We start from the raw sequence: 24,337 nt of genomic DNA, 5'->3' as shown, positions 1-24,337 counted from the left end.
CATCCGTCTTTGGTTCAAACTTTATTTAAATACCCCAATATATTCTTATATAAGTAAGAGTAAGGATTATAATAAGTGTTTGTGTCATTGGTGCGGGCGAGGGTAGTGACAGACCACTTGTTAAATCGCCATAATAATTATAGTATGCATTTATTTAAAAGGGTCACACTTATCACACAAGTAGTAAATACAAGGGAAGTAAACTGCATGCTTCGCGTGAACGTCTTCCTTGGCTTATTTCCCTTGTATACAGCACAAAGAGTTTTATTATTTAGGAATTTGTATTTGTTCGTGACACGTCCTAAAAAACCTGTCCGTTATATAATTATTCTTAAAACTGTTACTGCATACAAGTGTTGTTATGATTCATATATTTTAAAAACAAAACTATTGACTCGTATGTGGACATTCAAATATCGGCAATAGTCATGCTATAATCCTATAATCCTTATCTTTTATTTCCAATAAAGTACACACTATCTTATAATATGCATTTCTTTTCACAATGGTCAAAACAATAATACAACATTTTTATGAACTCTCCATGAACCTTAAAATGTATGGTTTGAAATCAGTACAAAGTCCCGTATTAACAACCTATTGATTCCAGAGCATGGGCAAATGAACTTTTTCTCAATACAAGACGGTCATAGGTGGACACTGTTAAATACGTTCATGGTGAAAAATATACGTCAGACGTCGTGGAATTACTGTGAACTCATTGGACAGATAACATCATCTTTGTACTAAATGTTAGAGTACACAGGATTGATCAGTAAAACACGAGGAAATAAAACCCATGATTTGCAAATTTCCAGGGCAACATCATTGGTGAAAATATGTGAAGCGAATAATGACGGCGCTCTGGATTTTTAAATCACGGATATATAAGAGCACCGTTAGAAATATATTTTCATTACCATCCAAATAACATCGAGCAGGAACCTATATCGACAAGCGAAATAATTAACAGGTGCTGTGGACCAAACTACTCAGGTAATTTCCTAATTCAGTAATTGTTAAGCTGCACTCTCACAGATACAACCTTATGACAACTTTTTTTGTTGTCTTGGAACGAGCCAATTTATGCGAAAATGCATGGAAACCATGAAAAAAAGACTGCTGAGAAAAAATCCGATTGCAGATTTTCATATTTAAGTTCAAAAATTGATGTTTTATGCATTTTTCTTATACCGCCAGTAACGCTCTAAGCCATAAAACATAAATTTTGGAATGGAAATATAAAAATCTACGATCTGATTTTTTGTCAGCAGTCTTATATAACTGGTAAGCTGATATTTACGCAAAAAATTGCTCGTTCCAAGACAAAAAATAAAAAAGCTGCCAAAACGGCAAATCTGTGACTGTGAGAGTGCAGCTTTTATGCTGTTTAATAAGTCATGTTTAGCAAACGTCAATGTGACGTCATAATTAAACGTAGCGTCAATATTTGACGTCGTTATGGTACTAAAGCTGTGTTGGTCTTTTAAAGATCCAACAGATCATGATTTCAAAGTAATTGTACCTGTATTATGTCTCTGATATCACTGAACGTCTCAAATCTGCTACGTAACAGGGTTCATTTACGTCTACTGACGGACATATACGTCGACGGCGGAGTTCAAGTAACGCTTTCACGGCGGAATAGAGGCAGAATGGCGGGAAGAAAACACTCACAGACGTATCATCCGGGGCTGGATAAAGAGTATGTGAAAAAAAGTTTAATTGATCTGACTGATTATTGATTTTCAAGAAATGCTAGTATTTATTTAGCACGCTGTGCAGAAACCTAAAGAATTTGTAAAAACAATGTTGATTGACAAGTATTCATGTTGTTTTATTCGAAATAAGCGTAAGCGAATTAAAACGCAACATTTTAATGATTCACTTAAATTGCTATTGCCAATTGCATAAGCAAAACGATATTGTCATTTGATAAGGCGCTCAATTTGCGAACAAACGAAACCCTAGATATTTCGACACACACCAGAGCGACATTCCTCTTTCGCTAAGCTCGAGTAATCTCCCTTCGCACGCCTACACCATTTTGGTCACTGTCTATTTCATTTAGTTCTCACTTGAGTCGGATACTTGACATGGCAAACGCTCCGAAGAAACAGGAAGAGGAAATAGACGCGCGGATAGGGCGGCCCCGCCTCCGGGGGCTGGATCTCATCAGGGACCCTAATTACAGCAAGGTTTGTGCACTTTAACATACTTGATCGGTAAACATATTATAAAATATATGTGCATGACTTAGATAAATCAGTATACAACAACCTGGTTTTAGCATTAATAAGATATTAATTTATAGATCTGCTGTTTAAACATTTTCCATTTTTATTCATTCAGATAAGGGTTTTAAGTCCGATGAAATACTTGTTGTATGCATTGTTACGTCAATTTTCAGTATACTCTGTTCTAGATTATGACCATTGGTCTTTAAAGTTAATCAATATAAGACAAGAAGTAATACACTATCATCTTACCAATGTATACTTAGTCTACTGTAAACGCGAAAAGGTTTTATGTGACGTTAAACGAAGAATCAGATAGAAGCTTTATGCTTCCATAAGTTGATTTGACAGTGTATTTTAAAAGTGAGACTCTTGCTTTAAGACGTACTTATAATTGTACATAGGCATTTTAGATATAACTAAGCTGATCACAAAAGGAAGACGCAATATATACATACATTTTATGATGATTTTGTTTAACCTCTTAGTATAGAAAATATTGATTAGTGCTATTAATAAAGTTGTATGGCTATTATTCATATCTCGTTATGTCAAATATCTCGGTCAAGAACACTGGCCAAAGGCTATATGTTACTAAATTCCACTGGTCTATATATGCCCACATTGAATCTTCCGTTGCATCATCTTAAACGGCATATAACGATATTAAATAGTCCGATGTATAGTTCACATACAATGACTCATCAATTTTAGTTTTGAAAAGCAATGTTTATTAAAAATGGAGAAAATCCGCGATTGTCATTTGCCCACAAACATGTGCGAACACCAAATATAATAATAATAATAATAATAATAATAATAATAATAATAATAATATGGTCGCATTGTTGCAATTCAACTGTTTGCATAGCAAAAAAATGAGGTCCGCAATCCAAAGCTGACTACATTTACGAGAGCCTTAAATTGGGTTTATATTTCGAAATATACTGTATAATATTAGCTTTACCATATCGTTTATACTATAGCAGTATTGTATTAACATGGATTTTCGTGTTGAGTGCAAATTAATTGCAAACTAGATCCGGGTACAGTTTTCAACCTTCTTAAATTACCGGTGAAAACCGGATAAAAGTCTACATTTCATTTGTGACGCATTGCGAACAACCATTAAAATCACGGGCATTCATGGTGTATATGTCCGTGTTAAAATCAATCGTGACTTTGTATATTTAGTTTCTTCATGTTACAAAGCACATGAATGATAATTATTACTTAAAATACATACCAGTAAATAGAAGATGAACATACATTTCAAACCAGACATACAGCCACATCCGTTTCCCTTTGATTACATAGAACAACTATTTTAATACCTGCAAGGCGCAGTCGTGACATTCCGAGCATTAACATGACCTTAATATATATCCCTTGTGTATTCGGAAAGGTATTTCAATTTGTTTTAAGCATTATTTTTTATAACTAATAAATTATATTCGAGCATTGCTACTGCTATATTGAACAATGAAGGGCAGATATACACTTTGTCTGAAATTTGACTCTGGGTATTAAAGTGAAAACTATTTGTATTTCAATGGCATTTTATACCCTCTAAGACTGACAACTCCTTATCCTACAGGGTTCATTAGCTCCCGCGATAAGATCTGTTTTATGCACAAGGAACGACAACTCATTCACCTCCATGGAGTTGATTGCTTGACTACTGGGATTGTCCCTGTAGTTTTCATTGTATCATTTTTACTTCCCGCGATTTGGAATCAGGACCTACATATTTTCAAGTCCGTTGCTTAGATACTTCCCTGTTAACTCTGTTTACAGGGAATGTGTTTTACTCTTCAAGAACGACAACTCCTGGGTCTGCAGGGATTGTTACCTCCCGCAATATTGAATCAGGACCAGCAAGTATACTTTGTCATGCAGAACTTCTACCGCTGGGAGAATGACCTCGACAGATACATCTACATGATGTCTCTTCAGGTATATAATAAAATAACTGTGCAAGTAAATATGGAAGGGTACTAAAGAAAAAATACATTGTGCTGTATGACTCGTACATCATGTGTTCTGACTCGTATATTTTGCTTTCTGACTGTTACGTAAGTAAAGTATGCGTATTAAAATTCCAAGTGGTCTAGTATGACGAATTTCTTATGTCCACGGACATGTATTTCATAAATCATATGGTAAGAATAAAATAAAACAGTAAAAGAATGTCTGTTCTTGGACAAGAAAAATTTCAACGTGTATACTGGTAGACAGTTTTGCCTTTCTTTCGTACGCGGTATACGAGTATATAACGAACAAATTGAGGGGTTCAAGGATTTAACGCTCGGGGGATGGGGCGTGCCTTGATTTCGCCACTCCCGATAACTTGTTCACATGGACACTTTTAAGGGTGGAACAAAGGTCTTTATTTTGCTTTACAATTGTGACAATGTGTGTTTGATTTTGAACATCGTTTGCAGGAGCGTAACGAGCGGTTGTTTTACCGGACAATCATGCAGAACGTGGAGCTCATGATGCCAATCATCTACACCCCGACCGTGGGACAGGCGTGCCTGAAATACGGCCTCACCCTCAGGAAGCCCAGGTACGTATACGGGGTCTATATAATCTTTTAGATCACCACGACTGTGCGTCAATCTTGTCTGAAATATGGCGTCATTGTAAGAAAGCCTAGGTACGTGCACGTGTATCATTTACACGCGGCCGTGGGCGATGTATGCTTAAAATATGTTATCACCCTGAAAATTCACATGGACGTATGCGTGCTGATCGTAGGTCAAACGTGCTTTAACTTATCCTACACACAGAAAACCCACTTTCGTATACGTATATGTCTATTTCATACTGGGAGTTGTATAATTTATTCATCCGATCATGGGTCAAGCGTGCCTAAGATTCGACCACATGACGGTGCCTGAATTAGTAAGTTTAAAAAATAAATTATGAAATTACACTGAACACATATCATGCGGCCTAACACTCAGAAAATCAGGAAACCCAGGTACGTGTTAGTCTGGAGGTTAGTTGGTATCATCTCAACCCGCATATTAAGACATGCCTTTCTGAAATACAACCGATCCTTAAGAAAATCTAGGTATGTGGGCATGTTCGTCTGAAGGCTAAGGTCAGACGTTTCTGAATACGACCGCTACCGTTTGGAAAACCTAGGTACGTGTACGTGTGTATATGATAAGACTGGCTTTGTATCAGCCATGGGGAGGTATGTCTCAAATACGGGCTTGCTCTCATGAAACCCGTATCTGTCCTCACCCTCTTCAGATAACCAATTTATAATTACCATACGTATAACCAAACGTTTTATCGGAAATAATTTACGTGTTAAAAATACAGTGGTATAGAAAGGAAAATCCAATCATCAGTTAGACCCGCACCTTGGCGATATTTGTCTAGGCCGGTATTGATTCAGCACTTCACATCAACCATATCAGAGATTGTAAATCCAGAATTAGTCAAACAAAAGCAGCTACTTGAATTGCCGGGCACACAATTGTTTCTTGTCACATCGAAAGTGTCATTCAGGAGACGTTGCTTTTTTTATTTAGATTAGTTATCCTGCAAACTTCGTTACTAATTAATTGGTGCCAACCAATTATTTCGCGAAGTAGTTTTGGAACCGCTCACAGAATGTTGGCTAGTGTTCCACCGTTTGAGAAGAACTTGAGCACAGCATCTTTTTGATCGGTTCCTTTTAATTTAAGGTTGTCTTGAGGAATTGATGTCCGCCTCTTACCTAACGGGTTGTGGGTTTTAGCTCAACCATGGGGTACTTCCTCATCACCTCTGAAATGGTACCAAAGAAACGGACTCGAGTGTGATTCTATAAGCTATTAGCGTCCTTCAGAGTTTTATCGAACCCGTTGGCTCGAACTTTCAGGGTCCGGCGAAATTATCTCGAGCCTCAGGACATTCGAGCCAAGCGGGAATGGTTTCCTTAGTAGAAAGAAATCGGTCCTTTATATCTGATCGAACCAACAAGGAATTCGAGCTAAGCGAGTTCGAGCCAACGGGGCTCGACTGTATAATAATTTATGATAAACTAAACTGGAACCCTTTCTTTTACAGAGGTCTGTACATCACCATCCACGACCTTGGTCACGTGTACAACATTCTATGTAACTGGCCCGCCGACGACGTCAAGGTATCTACAAGTTGCTCTCACATATGAAGATAAAACTATTTGATATATGTTATTGACTAAAAACTTTCAAAACACACCTTCAGTTTTGCCAAATAATCGCACACCTCCACCACTAGCAGACGAACACCTATAGCACCAATGGGGCTGTCTTTTGACTTTAGTTCTGCCTTTCTTGTTGCTGAGGTGTGTGCGTTTGAGGGGGATGAGGGGTATTTTTGTGCGAGCGATTGGAGGTCCGTTTCTGGATTGGTTTGTGCTCATGTTTATAAAAAAAACTTTACCTACAACTAGTTCATGTAATTGTAAATCCGGCTGTTATCAAGACCAAACACCGTCTGATTTATGATTCATGTTCAATAGTTCAAAGCCGCACACTTTCTCAATCTCCTCCCTCGTGTATTCTCCAGGATATTATCGCCAAATATTTCTCCTCTTTCAGGTAATCGTTGTGACAGACGGTGAGCGGATCTTGGGGCTTGGAGACCTAGGGGCGTACGGAATGGGCATCCCCGTCGGCAAACTGGCCCTGTACACCGCCCTCGCCGGCGTGCCGCCACACCGGTGCCTTCCCATACTCATCGACGTCGGCACCGACAATGAGGTTGGGTTTATGACATTTTTGTTTTCATCTCCGCTACAAAGCATTAAAAGTTCCTTTACTCGGAACGCGATTATTCCAATAGTGTGTGTCAAGTGTTCCAACATTCGTGGGCTTGATGCCCGGAAATGTCCTTACCGCTTGTTCACGTAATATGTCTCTTGCTGATAAATCGAAAATATTCTTATTAAGTAAAAACGTTTGGAATACATTCTTACAGTAGTTACAGAGGTCTACAAACTTCATGAACAGTTCTTAAATTTCAGAAATGATATGTTTGAGTTTTGTGTATAATTGAAGTAAGACTCGGAGTGTGCACCCGTACATGTTATTTTCATTTCAGAATTTAATGAAAGATCCATTGTATATCGGACTGAAGCAGAAGCGAGAGCGGGGTTCAAAGTATGACGCTCTTCTGGAAGAGTTCATGGGTGCAGTGGTCAAGCGGTGAGCAATTGAGTCAATCTTTCTGATTAGAATTGGAGGAATTAACTATTAAAATGTTGATGTATTGTCATAGCATTGATATTGTCGTCGGCGCCGGCGTCATGAATAAAACATACTATTTATAATGTTTCTTCACGCTCCTTACTTTAACGAGAAGAGCAGCCATGTTGGAAGCCCTTCCGTTACATTTAATGGCTGGTTCATCCGCTATCTAGGTTAACGTAGGTCTTCTCTATCGTTACATTTAATGGCTGGTTCATCCGCTTTCTAGGTTAACGTAGGTCTACTCTATCGTTACATTTAATGGCTGGTTCATCCGCTATCTAGGTTAACGTAGGTCTTCTCTATCGTTACATTTAATGGCTGGTTCATCCGCTATCTAGGTTAACGTCGGTCTTCTCTATCGTTACATTTAATCCGCTATCTAGGTTAACGTAGGTCTACTCTATCGTTACATTTAATGGCTGGTTCATCCGCTATCTAGGCTAACGTAGGTCTACTCTATCGTTACATTTAATGGCTGGTTCATCCGCTATCTAGGCTAACGTAGGTCTACTCTATCGTTACATTTAATGGCTGGTTCATCCGCTATCTAGGTTAACGTCGGTCTTCTCTATCGTTACATTTAATGGCTGGTTCATCCGCTATCTAGGTTAACGTCGGTCTACTCTATCGTTACATTTAATGGCTGGTTCATCCGCTATCTAGGTTAACGTAGGTCTTCTCTATCGTTACATTTAATGGCTGGTTCATCCGCTATCTAGGTTAACGTAGGTCTACTCTATCGTTACATTTAATGACTGGTTCATCCGCTATCTAGGTTAACGTCGGTCTTCTCTATCGTTACATTTAATGGCTGGTTCATCCGCTATCTAGGTTAACGTCGGTCTACTCTATCGTTACATTTAATGGCTGGTTCATCCGCTATCTAGGTTAACGTAGGTCTACTCTATCGTTACATTTAATGGCTGGTTCATCCGCTATCTAGGCTTACGTAGGTCTACTCTATCGTTACATTTAATGGCTGGTTCATCCGCTATCTAGGTTAACGTCGGTCTTCTCTTTCGTTACATTTAATGGCTGGTTCATCCGCTATGTAGGTTAACGTAGGTCCACTCTATCGTTACATTTAATGGCTGGTTCATCCGCTATGTAGGTTAACGTCGGTCTTCTCTATCGTTACATTTAATGGCTGGTTCATCCGCTATCTAGGTTAACGTAGGTCTACTCTATCGTTACATTTAATGGCTGGTTCATCCGCTATCTAGGTTAACGTAGGTCTACTCTATCGTTACATTTAATGGCTGGTTCATCCGCTATCTAGGTTAACGTAGGTCTTCTCTATCGTTACATTTAATGGCTGGTTCATCCGCTATCTAGGTTAACGTAGGTCTTCTCTATCGTTACATTTAATGGCTGGTTCATCCGCTATCTAGGTTAACGTCGGTCTACTCTATCGTTACATTTAATGGCTGGTTCATCCGCTATCTATGTTAACGTAGGTCTACTCTATCGTTACATTTAATGGCTGGTTCATCCGCTATCTATGTTAACGTAGGTCTACTCTATCGTTACATTTAATGTCTGGTTCATCCGCTATCTAGTTTAACGTAGGTCTACTCTATCGTTACATTTAATGCTGGTTCATCCGCTATCTAGTTTAACGTAGGTCTACTCTATCGTTACATTTAATGGCTGGTTCATCCGCTATCTAGGTTAACGTAGGTCTACTCTATCGTTACATTTAATGGCTGGTTCATCCGCTATCTAGGTTAACGTAGTTCTACTCTATCGTTACATTTAATGGCTGGTTCATCCGCTATCTAGGCTAACGTAGGTCTACTCTATCGTTACATTTAATGGCTGGTTCATCCGCTATCTAGGTTAACGTAGGTCTTCTCTATCGTTGCAGTTAATGGCTGGTTCATCCGTTATCTAGGTTAACGAATGTCTACTCAATCGTTACATTTAATGGCTGGTTCATCCGCTATCTAGGTTAACGTCGGTCTTCTCTATCGTTACATTTAATCCGCTATCTAGGTTAACGTAGGTCTACTCTATCGTTACATTTAATGGCTGGTTCATCCGCTATCTAGGCTAACGTAGGTCTACTCTATCGTTACATTTAATGGCTGGTTCATCCGCTATCTAGGCTAACGTAGGTCTACTCTATCGTTACATTTAATGGCTGGTTCATCCGCTATCTAGGTTAATGTCGGTCTTCTCTATCGTTACATTTAATGGCTGGTTCATCCGCTATCTAGGTTAACGTCGGTCTACTCTATCGTTACATTTAATGGCTGGTTCATCCGCTATCTAGGTTAACGTAGGTCTTCTCTATCGTTACATTTAATGGCTGGTTCATCCGCTATCTAGGTTAACGTAGGTCTACTCTATCGTTACATTTAATGACTGGTTCATCCGCTATCTAGGTTAACGTCGGTCTTCTCTATCGTTACATTTAATGGCTGGTTCATCCGCTATCTAGGTTAACGTAGGTCTACTCTATCGTTACATTTAATGGCTGGTTCATCCGCTATCTAGGTTAACGTAGGTCTACTCTATCGTTACATTTAATGGCTGGTTCATCCGCTATCTAGGCTAACGTAGGTCTACTCTATCGTTACATTTAATGGCTGGTTCATCCGCTATCTAGGTTAACGTCGGTCTTCTCTTTCGTTACATTTAATGGCTGGTTCATCCGCTATGTAGGTTAACGTAGGTCCACTCTATCGTTACATTTAATGGCTGGTTCATCCGCTTTCTAGGTTAACGTCGGTCTTCTCTATCGTTACATTTAATGGCTGGTTCATCCGCTATCTAGGTTAACGTAGGTCTACTCTATCGTTACATTTAATGGCTGGTTCATCCGCTATCTAGGTTAACGTAGGTCTTCTCTATCGTTACATTTAATGGCTGGTTCATCCGCTATCTAGGTTAACGTCGGTCTTCTCTATCGTTACATTTAATGGCTGGTTCATCCGCTATCTAGGTTAACGTCGGTCTACTCTATCGTTACATTTAATGGCTGGTTCATCCGCTATCTAGTTTAACGTAGGTCTACTCTATCGTTACATTTAATGGCTGGTTCATCCGCTATCTTTGTTAACGTAGGTCTACTCTATCGTTACATTTAATGGCTGGTTCATCCGCTATCTAGTTTAACGTAGGTCTACTCTATCGTTACATTTAATGCTGGTTCATCCGCTATCTAGGTTAACGTAGGTCTACTCTATCGTTACATTTAATGGCTGGTTCATCCGCTATCTAGGTTAACGTAGGTCTACTCTATCGTTACATTTAATGGCTGGTTCATCCGCTATCTAGGTTAACGTAGTTCTACTCTATCGTTACATTTAATGGCTGGTTCATCCGCTATCTAGGCTAACGTAGGTCTACTCTATCGTTACATTTAATGGCTGGTTCATCCGCTATCTAGGTTAACGTAGGTCTTCTCTATCGTTGCAGTTAATGGCTGGTTCATCCGTTATCTAGGTTAACGAATGTCTACTCAATCGTTACATTTAATGGCTGGTTCATCCATTATCTAGGTTAACGTAGGTCTTCAGTATCGTTGCATTTAATGGCTGGTTCATCCGTTATCTAGGTTAACGTAGGTCTACTCTATCGATACATTTAATGGCTGGTTCATCCGCTATCTAGGTTAACGTAGGTCCACTCTATCGTTACATTTAATGGCTGGTCTACTCTATTGTTACATTTAATGGCTGGTTCGTCCGTTATCTAGGTTAACGTAGGACTACTTTATCGTTACGTGTAATGGCTGGTTCATCCGTTAAACCTGCCGTTTAATTCTAACTTAACTTTGAGAAATTGAATGCAACTTTTGGTTAAGATTTAACAGACCGTTACAACTAAAAGGATCCGTTAAATTTAACTGAGGTTTTGACCAACCGGCTTCAGTGTGCATGTTACAAAATGTACACACTACTTGTCTTTCTAGTTACATCCCATTAAACCTCGATAAAGAAACTACGGGCGTTTGGGTCCGCGTTTGATGCACTTGCTTCTAAAACATGATTCTCAATTCTACAGGTACGGCGGGAACTGTTTGATTCAATTTGAGGATTTCGGCAACCACAACGCCTTCCGGTTGCTGGAAAAGTACAGAGATTCATACTGTTCCTTTAACGATGATATCCAAGGTATGCGCTGTACTGAATCTATATTAGTATTCATAATTACCTTTTTTAATCTAATTGCTATTTGATTCTATTTAGGCAACCAACATAATAGTCGTTTGCTACAATTGTACAGAGATTTAAAACACTGCAGTCAGAGCCTGGTCTTGCATGTAACATCGAAAAGGCCCGCCTCGATCTCTACCTTAACGCTGCAGCATTGTGTTCGAGAGACAAATGCGACAGATATAAGGCAATGGCGTGCATTGTACCCCTAAAACCGCTGGCGTAAATCCCCGATACAAGGCCATGGTCAAGCCTGCCTAGAATGATCATAGAGTCCTCTTTCTTGTGTTTTCCAGGGACAGCGGCAGTAGCCGTGGCGGGTCTGATGGCCAGTCTGAATATCACGGGCAAGTCGCTCAAAGACAACGTCTTCATGTTTCAGGGAGCCGGAGAGGTAATAATTCAAACTTCTAATCACTGTAAATGTATGTCACTACTAACTGTCAACAGTACCGGACATGAATATACCCTACATGAGAAGACAAATGATTGGTCAAGAAATAAGTTCTGCTTAGCTCGAACTTTCATCTCTCGATTTCTCCTGGTCGGTTCCGGCGAGTTCGAGGTAACGATTTTGACTGTTTTTGCATGTAATTGCAGATGCCTGTATAACACTGGTCATTTTCACCTATATAGTAGCGTCGTATATACTAATTGGTTAGCATTCAAGTATGACATCAAATAGTTGTTATGACACATGCTCAGATGAATGCATACTAGTTCATTGAAATACAATGAAACATTATTTCCTCATTCCGGAGCACTGACTTATAGTGTATTTTAAGTATACTTTAATATTCCAATGTGCAGGCGTCCATTGGGATTGCAAAGCTACTGATCATGGCATTGGAGGAGCAGGGCTCGAGTCGCGCTGAGGCATACAGCCGGATATGGATGGTCGACTCGCGCGGTCTAATCGTCAAGGTAGGCATTGTCACAATAATGAAAGAGTTTTTCAATTGACATTGAGGATCGGATCACTCGACAGCTTACATTAAAGAGCAGGGTTCAAGTTGGACGCTGGCCCAAGCCACATGGTGAAAATGGCCGAGGACTTTACATAAATATATTAAGATTTCAATTTGAATCCTTTTGAAAACGTATCATCTTTGTTTCAATGTACCGGTATCTGTATTTAACATTGTTTTCCAGGACCGACCGGCAGGCGGAGTGACGGGCCAAAAGGTCCCATTCGCTCAGGACCACGCACCCATTGAAAAGCTGGAGGACGTCATAAAACAGATCAAGCCCACCGCAATCATCGGTATGTATACGTTATTTTCAATTGTTGAAGCGAAGCAATAGGGACATTTTAAACGTGTTTTGGCAAAATGTATATGTTTATGAAAATAGACACTTAACTACTATATATACTTTTCACTCTTTCATAAAACCTTCCGATGGTTGACTTTTAAGACTGAACTCGTGCATAAACAAGTGTTATCAAATTATTTTACAGGAGCTGCAGCCCAGCCCGGCGCTTTCACGGAAACGGTTCTCCGAGACATGGCGGAGTTTAACGAGCGGCCAATCATCTTCGCTCTCAGCAACCCGACCAGCAAGGCCGAGTGTACCGCCGAACAAGCGTACACGGCAACTGATGTACGCACACCAATATAAATACATTTAGCATCTTTCTACAGGGTTTTTAATAAATATATTTGGGAATGTATTTTATCGAAAGCCCAAAATACATTCAAAGTTAAAAACAATAGTCCAAATATCAGCTTAATTGATAACCACACCTCCTCCAATCGTAACAACTCGGCCATCTCCGGCAAGCTTCTGTTGAATAATGTCCGACGTGTTCCGATTGCATCTCCTCAACAGGACGTCTGTACTTTTTTTCTGATAGACTTTCTCTTATACAAGATTGAAGTTTTAATTAATTCAATTGAAACAACGTCGAATGAAAGAACTATGAAATACAGCTTAAAAAAATGTTGACTCGAACATAAAATTATATACATGTTAGTTCATGTACCAATTTACTTACTCGTAAACTAATCCTTTTCCCTAGGGCAAGTGTGTGTTCGCCAGTGGAAGTCCGTTCCGAACAGTGACGCTTGGTGAGCGGACGTTCCATCCGGGTCAGGGCAACAACGCTTACGTGTTCCCCGCCGTCGGCCTGGCAACGGTGGCCTGCGATATCCGAACAATCCCCGAGATTATTTTCCTCGAGTCCGCTAAGGTGGGTTGGCTGGTAAAATTTATTTTGTTCGGAAATGAACGTATAAAAAGGATCCGTTAAAACATCGTGGTTTAAATAATCCGTTAAAGAGCTTTAGGGTCAGATCGGCACGAGCTGGTAAAAGACCGAAGGTGGGGCTCCGTAAGCGGCGTAGACTGCGCTATGTTTCATTTAAAATGGTGAAGAAATAGTGAAGTTATCTTTGTTTAAAGTCCTTTTTCAAATCAAAATATTGCCTTCCGACGTAGCATTTATGACGCAATTTATCACGTGGTATACACACACTCAGTTTTGCCACTTAAATCTGAACTCAGATTTTTGATTGTTCGTAATTATGGCCCCGGAGCCTAATATGTATATCCATCATACACAACCATTCCATTTATAAAGTGATTTTAAGGCTTTGTTTAAACGGTGTACCCTTTCGTATATAACACATTATTGCTTTCTTCGTTGCAGGCGCTAGCCGCCCTAGTTACGAAGGAGAACCTGTCGGAGGGCCGCGTGTACCCGCCCCTGTCCGACATCCGTGATGTCTCCACACGCATCGCTGTTCATCTGGCTGAGTTCGCGTACCGGAACCAGCTCGCCTACCACTTCCCGGAGCCCCAGGACAAGGCTCGGTTCATACATTCACATCAGTATGAGATCGACTATGAAAACTACATCCCCCCACTGTATGACTGGCCCGGACACAGTACCAAACTCTGAAAAAGGGGCTTTATTTTGTAGAGTAATTTGAATGAGTAAATGAATTTTGTTTGTTGTCAAATATTGATTTTAAAAAGCGTCTTTGTTAAATATTTGTAGGAAATGCCTATCTTGTTAAGGGTTTACATGAGTGTAAACTTTATTAATACATCAAGAAATGAAGTTTTGGTATTTTTTTACTTATAGATTCTTTGTAAAAAAGCACAGCTGTTTAGTTATGTATTGAAATTGAGAATGTTAAATGTTGAATTATTTAAGAAAAACATTTATAGTATAAAAATGCACCGAAACAGTGAATTCATTTGTATAAATTAGATTTATGTTATAAGCGTTTACTCAGACTTCTATCATATACATTTTACTAGTTTTATTTTCGTTTTATTGCATTTATATATTAAATTGAATATTAAATTCTTATTACATTGCTTTAACTCAATTCCCACCATCTTCAACCGCTAGGGAGAACCATTTTAAGAAATTACCAGCCAACTACGGACCCTTTGACTCTTTCGTACACAATATATTATGGTTCGTCCATATTTTATCGGTGCATTCATGCATGTATATACGTTGCGCTCATAAATTTACCATACATATTGTAATGAATGCACCCATGAATTTAACGGTCAAATATTTATGGATGCAACGATAAAATATGGGGGGGGGGTCATATTTATGGAACCCTTGGTTATTTCAGGAAATTACGGATCCTTACTGTTTCTTATTTTAGGGATTTTAAACCACGGGCCGTTGGTTAAAATTGTTGTTTTTATTCTCCATTATTTTAGAGAAGCACTTACCTAGCACAAACATGTACCATGTACAAACAAGATGACTAATTAAATTCAAACATGGCATGTTTTAAATGTACGGCAGTTGACACATTTATAACACACACAATCAAACAGAATAATAAATAATCACATTATTCCCAATGTAACCTCCAGGAAAAGGTTTTGTACATATTAAATATATACACAAGAAAGACCATTGATGCAAAGCATCAAAGGGCGCCGTTTAATAGTTTATGCATTTGTTATATGTTGAAAAACAAGGAATGTCAAGGCCAACAAGCATATTACAATGCATCGAACCGCATCCATGAAATTCTCAAAATATTTGTAGTATTCTGCTTAACAACATAGGCTAAAGCATTGAAATTGTAGAGTTTTAAGTTGAACATTTCATTAGGGGTGTGGTACATTAATGAACACGACAGATTATGGTGCTTCAATATCATGAGTATTTTGAAAGTAATGCTCTGGTCAAGAAAAAGAGGCAAAGGGCAATAATTCTGTAATTAGCTGAAATACAGCTATAGTCATTGTGCACTGCACTTCCTCTTGTTGTGCTTTACCATTAAGTGATGTTTAATGAAATTCCAAAAAGTAGTTTTCTTGTTATGCTACGGACAGGAAAAGGAACAAAGGGAATAACTCTTGCAATTCGCTGAAATAGAGTTATTGTTCTTGTACACTGCAGTTCTAATCATTTAGGGGGAACGGGCAAAGTCACCATACTGGAATGACAACTTGAAGGGAAGAATAAGTTTCTTGATTATATGGGGAATTCATCATGAAAAAGTGACATGAAATAACCATTTTTGTAGTACTTTAATAAACATTATCATTTCGTATGAAAGTTACAAACATAAAAAGAACATAATTATTGAACTGTTATATAAAAAGAGAACATTGTTTACTAGATGAAATGTATTTATAACATAACATACCTTGTTTTAGCTGTTTAATAATACTAAAATGTATGAAATTGGACAAATTGCATAAAAACTGGTCAATGCATGGAGTTATTATGTTAACTTCTCCATTTACATGGTAAAGAAGAGTTGAAAATGGATGTTTTTAGTTCATAGTGATATTAACACAAAAATAGCATGTGTCTTATAGGACAATGGCAAATGTTTTAAATATGATAAATATAATGCATACAAACTGAATATGTATCAGACTATGTATGAAAGAAATAACTGTTTCTATTTTTCACAAAGGTTTTGAAATACAACAATGCACATATAAGCATAAATAGGCCAAATATGCACAAAATAATAGTAAACAATGTGTGAAAGTGATACTTTGTGTATTAAATGAAGATATACCAGAAAAGCAATACTAAATCAAGTCCAAAATGTATAATAACATGAAGAACACCCCTTTATGAATATCTTCATAACAAATCAGAGTACATGTAAACAATAATCATTTATATAATTAGTATCAAATGTGTCTACTTTAAAGTGTGTTTTCATTTGCATTAAATTAATATATATCAGAAAAGCAATTATAAAAATCCTTAAATGTATAAGAAACTGAAGACAACAAAGAATAACACCCATTTATGAATATCTCCAAAACAAATCAGAGGTCACCTAAACAATAATCATTCATACAATTAGTATCAAATGTGTCTAGTTTTTGTGTGTCTGTTCATTATCTTTAAATGAGCATCTTTAAAGTGAAACTCTTATTTGAAATCAATACATATCACAAAGCTTCCATTAAGAATTTGAAACTGGAAGTATAAACTTCCTGTCCATCAATTTTGGAAGTTTAACACTGAAATGTGGAAGTTAAAATCTCCCGAATACAATATCTTTTTCCACTATTTTTCAATTAGAATGTTAAAAATCAAGTAATTTGTAACTTTAACTTGCCAAATTCAAAGACTTATATTATAATAAATCATTTTATTTTATTTTATCATAAGACTGATTGAAATTGTGACCATTAAAGTAATATTGACACAAGGTTTGAATATTTTAAACTTCCAAGCTTTCTACTTTGGTGGTTTTCTTCAAAATTATGGAAGTTTTTGTACTTCCTAGAAATCAATTTTGAAAGTTTTAACCCATTTCTAAGGAGTAATATATTTCCTTTAATGGAAGCCCTGCATATAATTGTATTTATAACACACATCAAATTGACTGATAAAACAATAACTACTTACTAAATAATGCATTTACTGAAATATTGTTTACTGATTTATAACAAGCTTGTGACCCTGTTTATAATAGCAGAAAGCATGACAAATATTAAATGATTGGTGATTGCTAAAAGATTTACTGTGGTCTTCTATAGTATCACAAGGCAGAAAAACCATGTTTTATGTTCATTCTTATTAGCAAATTGAACTCAAAATCCTTCATTAGAAACATTGTTGTTGACATCTATCAACCCATTTTGAAAAATCAAAACAATAATATTAATTGTGATAAGTCTTATTTGGGAGTAAGAGTGCATCTTTAAAAATAGTGTGTGTTTTTTTCACTTTATATGAAATATGTACCAATTCAATTTGACAAATGAGACAAAAAAATTAAGTTAGGAAATAGAAGTAGTAATTGTACATAATACAAAACAGCAACAAAATTTACAAAGATCAATATAACAGGAAATCTATATGAAAACAAAAATTATTAAAGGCCATAATTATTTAAACTGAATTAAGGTATTTAAGTTATACACACTTTAATAAAAGCTTTCACCGACAACATAGTTATTATCAAGGTACACTATGGGACTTTTATCCAAATGTTGAAGATATTTTACCGTGAATTAAAGTTATTTAAGTTTCATTACACCCAACCTTAACCCACTTAAACTCCAAGGGCTACAAAGAGCAAAAAGTAAATATTTTGTCTATATTTGATTTTTGTTTCACATTATCAGAGCTTATGAAATAAACACAACAGTTTCTGGTGAAATAAACTTCAGTTTACAGAAAACATAAGTTCAACCGAACAACATTATTGATACACATGCAAAAAATCATTTTGATTGATCTTGTGAGTCTTCTGAACAGAGCAGTATTTCGATGTTTGAAAATATAAAGCAGTTTTATAAATTCATAAAAAATAATTAATAATAAGACAACCTGCTGAAATCATTTTAAATATTTTCTATGATGTCTAATGAACAATTTAAAAGACAATTTATGATAGTTTACCGTTCAATTTTGAAGAAAATATACATAATGTCATGTAACCATACATTTTTATAGCTAATAAAATGCTTAAAAATCAACCCTTTTCTTGTAAAAATTGATAAAGCTTTATTGGACTTATTCATAAAATGTAATCATTCAAATAAATGAATTTTACATATGATACTAACTCAGAATCAGATTTAAAAACAATGAATGTACTTTCAAATTAAAATATGTAAAGAAACAAGAACACTATGTACATGTAGGCGGTAATGCCCCTCCAAAAATGTCAGAGTGAAAGTTCTCAACTAATTTGTCTTTTTAATATTATAACATGTAAACAGTCTCTGTAGGTAATCGATGTCTATTTGTTTAATTTTGTCAATGGTATTCTTACATTTAGAATTTTTCACAATAAGTCTTCACTCTTCAACATTTGAAGTTTGGTCTGTTCCCATGCGTTTGTACTTGTAGTGTGTGCACAGATGATAAATACTCAATGCTGAGTCAATGCTGATTTGGTTTTTATGCCCCTTCAGGTTCTTTACCCATCTAGAATGTTTAGTGCTGTAAAGGAAAAAAATGTACTTTAAAAGCCTTTCTAACTTATTAGTATAGATAATAATACTGCCATACATATACAAAATAAAATATAAACAGTCTAATATTTCTCGACATTATTTGAAAAAAAACCCAACAAGCTGATACATACATGTAGATAATATATAAAGAAAATTACTAAATTTATCAATAAAATTCATCATCATCATCATCATCATCATCATCATCATCATCATCATTGTCATCACCACCACCACCACCACCAGTTGATTATTGAATACAGTGAGTTTATAAAACAACAAACACCAACTCAAATATGTTTTATATGAAATACTCACATCATCTCTATCAGATGTGACTGCCTTGTGGATGACATGGATGTCAAATCTGTCTCAATGATCCAACATAGTATTTAATGCAGGCTGGAATTCTTCATAACCCCAATTTGTTGACTTAGTAATATTCAGTCATTTTCCTACCTGAAAGAAATTAGACTTCTGATTATCAACCGGCAGAAACTACAACTGTGAAAGACAAATGCACATGTACCAATTATACATTCTGCACTAATATCCGTTTTAGCCAAGAGTAAATTGGCAAGCACAAATGTGTAGTTGTGCATATGGTTGAAAATAATTCACAACAGTACGGGTTTTAACGAGACCTACACCAAGCAAATGAACGTCGCTAGTGTCAAAGCTGTCGTGGCTTCCAGCCCGAAACCATGTATGTCTTTTCTTACAGGTTTATTTTGAAAATATGCAGTTTGTAAACAAATAATGGATATGTTCATGTATTATGTTATGTTAAAAATAGGTCACATACCAAAACACATCATTTTTAAACAAAATTTTAAGTCTAATATTGTTCTTAGATAAAACAATCAAATAAAAGATTACATTATACAGGGGCGTAGCTTCCTATAGGCCGTGTAGGCCGCGGCCTACACATTTTTCAAAAAAACCGAAAAAAAATAAATGCCAAATCTGCAATAAAAACTGAAGCATAGGAGGGTGAGGAGCTAAAATATGAAATTCCGACAAATGCGCTTTAATATATCGGAAACCTGGTATTTCAAATATATCGTTTTCCTTTGCTCTAAATTTTCACACGACATTAATGTTCCGTATATAATTTATCGAAAGTTGCATACCAGTAGACTGCGCGTTGACGCCTTACATTAAACAATTCCAATCGGCTTAGTATAAGTTTGCAGGCGCTTTATTATTTGAAATTGTAAACGGTCTGGTGCCAATATTGCCGAACATAGTCCTACGTATCCTGATTTCGATAGTCTCACTTTGACTTCAATAGATAAAGATACCAAACAACAACTGCTAGAAAGAACTTGGCAATCATGCCTCCAGTACCAGTTTCCACCCGAGTGTCGGAACTATGATGGACACAGTTCAGGACATTGGATTCTTGTTCAATTTTTCAGCAATCGTCTAGCAGCGTTTCAGGACGAGCTTTCTAGAGAAGTCGAAACGAAAGAGGAAATGAACCAGCGCACTAAGCTTCGCTCGTTACGTGGGACACGATGAATCAGTCGTGTGGACGCACTCGAAACGTTCCAAAATGCGTTCCTCGTAGTGGTACACGCACTTGAAACTATTAATGAAGACGGAGACGAGAAGGCCGGCCAGTATTTGTCCGCTGTACTGCGCTTTGAATTCATTATCTCACTTGTAGTGGCGCAACACATTGGGTACTACCATGAACCTGACAAAACTTCTTCAGAGGGAATGCAATGATCTACTACACGCTGTTGAAGAAACAAACGTCATTTTCAAATTGTGCAATGACTGGAGGGCTAATCCTGATGTGTAGAATGAACTGTACATGAAAGTAACGGATATAAGCTCAGGCTTCGACATTCAACCATCAATGCCAAGAAAAGTTGGTCGACAGCAAAAAAGAGCAAATCCTGAGATGCAAACACCATCTGACTACTTCAGAATAACCTTTGTACAATGTCTTCAAAGACAGATACAGTGCACAACATTTATTGCCTCCAAAACTGGAAATTTTGCAGGACGACATGCTGCCATCAATTTATGCTGCTAAGGCCCCTGATTGCCACAAAACATTTGACACATTTAAAACAGAATGGAATGTGAGATGGAGCATCGCAGCCGCAAGTTTATCTAGACTACAAGAGACCACGAAGCAGACCAACAAGGACTTGTATCCTAGCATATTTACAATACTCAAGGTTCTTCTTACTATGCCACCTACATCAGCCTCTTCTGAAAGGTCGTTTAGTGGAAGGAAACGAATGAAAAAAACTTCCTGCAAACGACAATGAAAAGCGACAGGTTGTGATACTTGGCCCTAATCCACAGCCACAAGAGCATGATTTTAGATGTCATCAATGTGTTTGCGTCGCGAAAATGCCGGAAGCTAGAGTTCTGTTAATGATCCCGGAAAGTCAACTGTGCAGTAGAAAGCGACATAATATATATATATGGCATTGTTTGTGCAAATACACATATGATTAACTTTGATTTTTGCAACAAAATGCATCAATATTGAGTGAAATTTAATTAATAAAAACAATGTTTTACTTCTATGGCCTGTCTTCTGTAGCTAAAATACGTACACAAATAATTTAAGGTAAAGCATAATGATTTTGTTGCTTTCTTTAATGTTTTTACAACAACGAAATATACGCCAAAACGCACCTACAATCACCTAGCTAAGCAAAATTTTCGGGTGGTGGGGAGGATGTCCCCGGGCTCCCTAAAACGTGGCCTACACATACATTTTCGTCAAGCTACGCCCCTGACATACTCATATCATATACATAAATAATGTGCATAAGTACATTTAAAATATGAAACATGTACATAATGCACCAGTCAATTGTAACCATGGCCCCCCAGGTCCGAGGTTATGTCGGGGATAGCCAGGGAAACGGGCTGTGTTTTTACCTTTAAGGTGGCCCTGCAGTGCCGGGTGAATGCGGTGGTTTTGTCTTCGAGCAAAATATAGCGGGCAATATGCCTTACCTAGGCTCCCTTGGGTGCGGGGGCATATGGCAGGGATTTGACCATCAGTTCGTCCTCGCAGGACGAGGATTTTACCTGGAGTTGGCTGGACCGAAAGTCAAAGTAACCATGCCCCACCACCGCATTCACCCGGCACTGTGGGGACACCTCGAAGGTAAAAACACGGTCCTTTTCCCCCGCTATCCCCCCGACCTGGGGGGGGGGGGCGTGGTTACAATTGACTGGTGCATAAGTAGATGTAACATGTATATTTATAATAATATCCCGGAACAACTATATAATTATAGTACATGTATGTAAAAATATTTACACGCTGTCTTAACATTTAGCAAATAAAAATGATTTAAGAATTCCAAAGATAAATTAAAAAACAAACATTTTTGAACACATCAACGTACAAAACTACTCAAAGATACTTACATACATAGCCCTTTGATACGAATATCCCAGTTCCATGCCGATTGTTGACATTCGTTTTTTCGACAGAAAATCTTCTCTTACGCGTATAATTCACTTAAAATCTATGCTTTACTGTAATGACTCAAATTGTTAGGTGTATCGTAATCAACTGTCAGTGTGCACTTTGAGTGTTTACTAATTTTAAACGTATATTCATGATAAAATCATCACCCGAGTTTCCAACTGCTACGATGTAGAAATTCCATGACTGACCTATGAATAGCGGGGAAATACCTTCTGGTTCTAAAAATAGCAACATCCGGTATGTGTTACAACTCGGGGACAATTGTAATAAAATTTTACTAATGTCACCTTCAACACATTAACAAATAAAGTTAGGTGAACATATAATTCCAATATCGATTAGATTAAAGAAAAAAGATTACCTCATGGTTAATCAATGCAGTAAACATAACAAAACAACATAAAACATAATTGTTCCCATTCACATAATTACCGGTCCACACATTTTACATTTCCAGCACATGATATTTCAGATATTTCAGGTAACCACTCGGTAAACGTAAACGAATCGGGAATAGTTATTTAACTTATTTGTCGTTCTTCCGAAATAATGTTTTGAAGATAAATTGAAGACTATCTATTCAACCATAAAAAGCATTTTTAACATCCATGCAATCGCCACCCATTTGCATTTTTTAATCATTATAAAATAACAGTAAAACCCAACTGTCAACCAACTTAAAAACCGCTCCTACCACTAACTAAAATAAATTCCCATTCTATAATAGGCGCGCACTTCAGTGCGGCGCCAATAATGAATGCATATGAGATGAAAACTTGCATTAACAGGATTTTTATATACTCTTTATCAGGTAATGACACTATACATACGAGATGATATGATACTTTAAACTGACTACTAGTATATATTTTTTCGTTGAATGCGTTTTTGACGAATTTGATAACGGCATAATAATTAACGGGAAAAGGCACTTCCATGGAAATGTCATTATGCAAAGTGGCTTGTCCTCACTGTATCTCAATTCACAACTTAATGTGTATCTGCTGCTTAGAATGCAACCTGCATTTACAGCCAATACAATTGCAGATAAGCAAACATTAAGAACTAGCCTTTATCATAAAGAATTTCAACTTTCGTGGTTGTTTATAGGTCCGCCCAATGCAACCTATCAGAAACACAATCCCTGCATCAAATTTTGCGTTCACAATGTGTCAGCCAATCAGGTTGTATTCATAGTCAGTTAAATTACCTCAATTAAAATCTTAATGGTTAAATAGAGTCCGTTCGCTTTTAATTCAGGTCTCCTAACTATTTCTTAATCGGGCTGTCCACAAATTTATAGCCATATGTGTATATACATACCTTCCCGTATTCTGAAGTTAGTAGACGATGTCGACGCCCGTTCCTCCTCTTCATAATATCCATACACAGCATACATCCGAACTTCAGCAGCGGCAACACCACCTTGCGGACGCGCCTCCTCGGTTCCCATTTTATAGCAGTTTCCTTACATTTACGTCCGATGGTTTTCATCATTTCATATAGACACTTAAACTTAAATCGGTGGTTTGAGTATTTTTTGGTCTTTTTTATTACAGTTAATCATAACAATTTAGTATTAACATCCAATTTTTCTTTCGAAACAAAACCAATATTTTCCCATCAATGCGTAAACTATTCAAATTTATTAATGTTTATTATCTTAAACACAAATTCTGAAGCCGTATCACGATCATGTTCAAATTATATTTGTAAGTAAAGCCGTAGAAACTTCGTCTAAAAGCGTTAATGTTGTCCTGACTGGTCTGAATGCATGTGTCATAAGTCCATCACAAAGAACGG

The 24,337-nt window shown here is 37.1% G+C and overlaps 1 protein-coding gene across 1 annotated transcript; it reads left to right on the top strand.

The window, feature by feature from the left end:
* The first annotated feature begins 1,602 nt into the window (after positions 1-1,602).
* LOC128239392 (NADP-dependent malic enzyme-like) lies at positions 1,603-14,953 on the top strand. Its single transcript, XM_052956014.1, has 14 exons — positions 1,603-1,705; positions 2,072-2,198; positions 4,035-4,193; positions 4,682-4,806; positions 6,306-6,381; positions 6,821-6,982; positions 7,323-7,426; positions 11,483-11,592; positions 11,931-12,028; positions 12,445-12,558; positions 12,787-12,898; positions 13,094-13,236; positions 13,655-13,825; positions 14,285-14,953. Exons 1-14 carry the CDS (start codon positions 1,656-1,658, stop codon positions 14,534-14,536), a joined length of 1,803 nt encoding a protein of 600 aa, XP_052811974.1. The 5' UTR covers positions 1,603-1,655; the 3' UTR covers positions 14,537-14,953.
* Positions 14,954-24,337: the final 9,384 nt, after the last annotated feature.

This window comes from Mya arenaria, chromosome 6 (assembly GCF_026914265.1).
Source record: "Mya arenaria isolate MELC-2E11 chromosome 6, ASM2691426v1".
NCBI lineage: Eukaryota > Metazoa > Mollusca > Bivalvia > Myida > Myidae > Mya > Mya arenaria.
The sequence above is the reverse complement of the archived record's forward strand: the minus strand, read 5'-3'. Positions and strand labels throughout refer to the sequence as shown.

Excerpts from the sequence above, each read along its gene's own strand:
- LOC128239392 (XM_052956014.1), top strand. The coding sequence starts at position 1,656 with ATGGCGGGAAGAAAACACTCACAGACGTATCATCCGGGGCTGGATAAA. Across the intron at positions 6,983-7,322 it reads ACGTCGGCACCGACAATGAG|AATTTAATGAAAGATCCATT; the intron begins GTTGGGTTTATG and ends TTTTCATTTCAG. Across the intron at positions 13,826-14,284 it reads TTTTCCTCGAGTCCGCTAAG|GCGCTAGCCGCCCTAGTTAC; the intron begins GTGGGTTGGCTG and ends TCTTCGTTGCAG.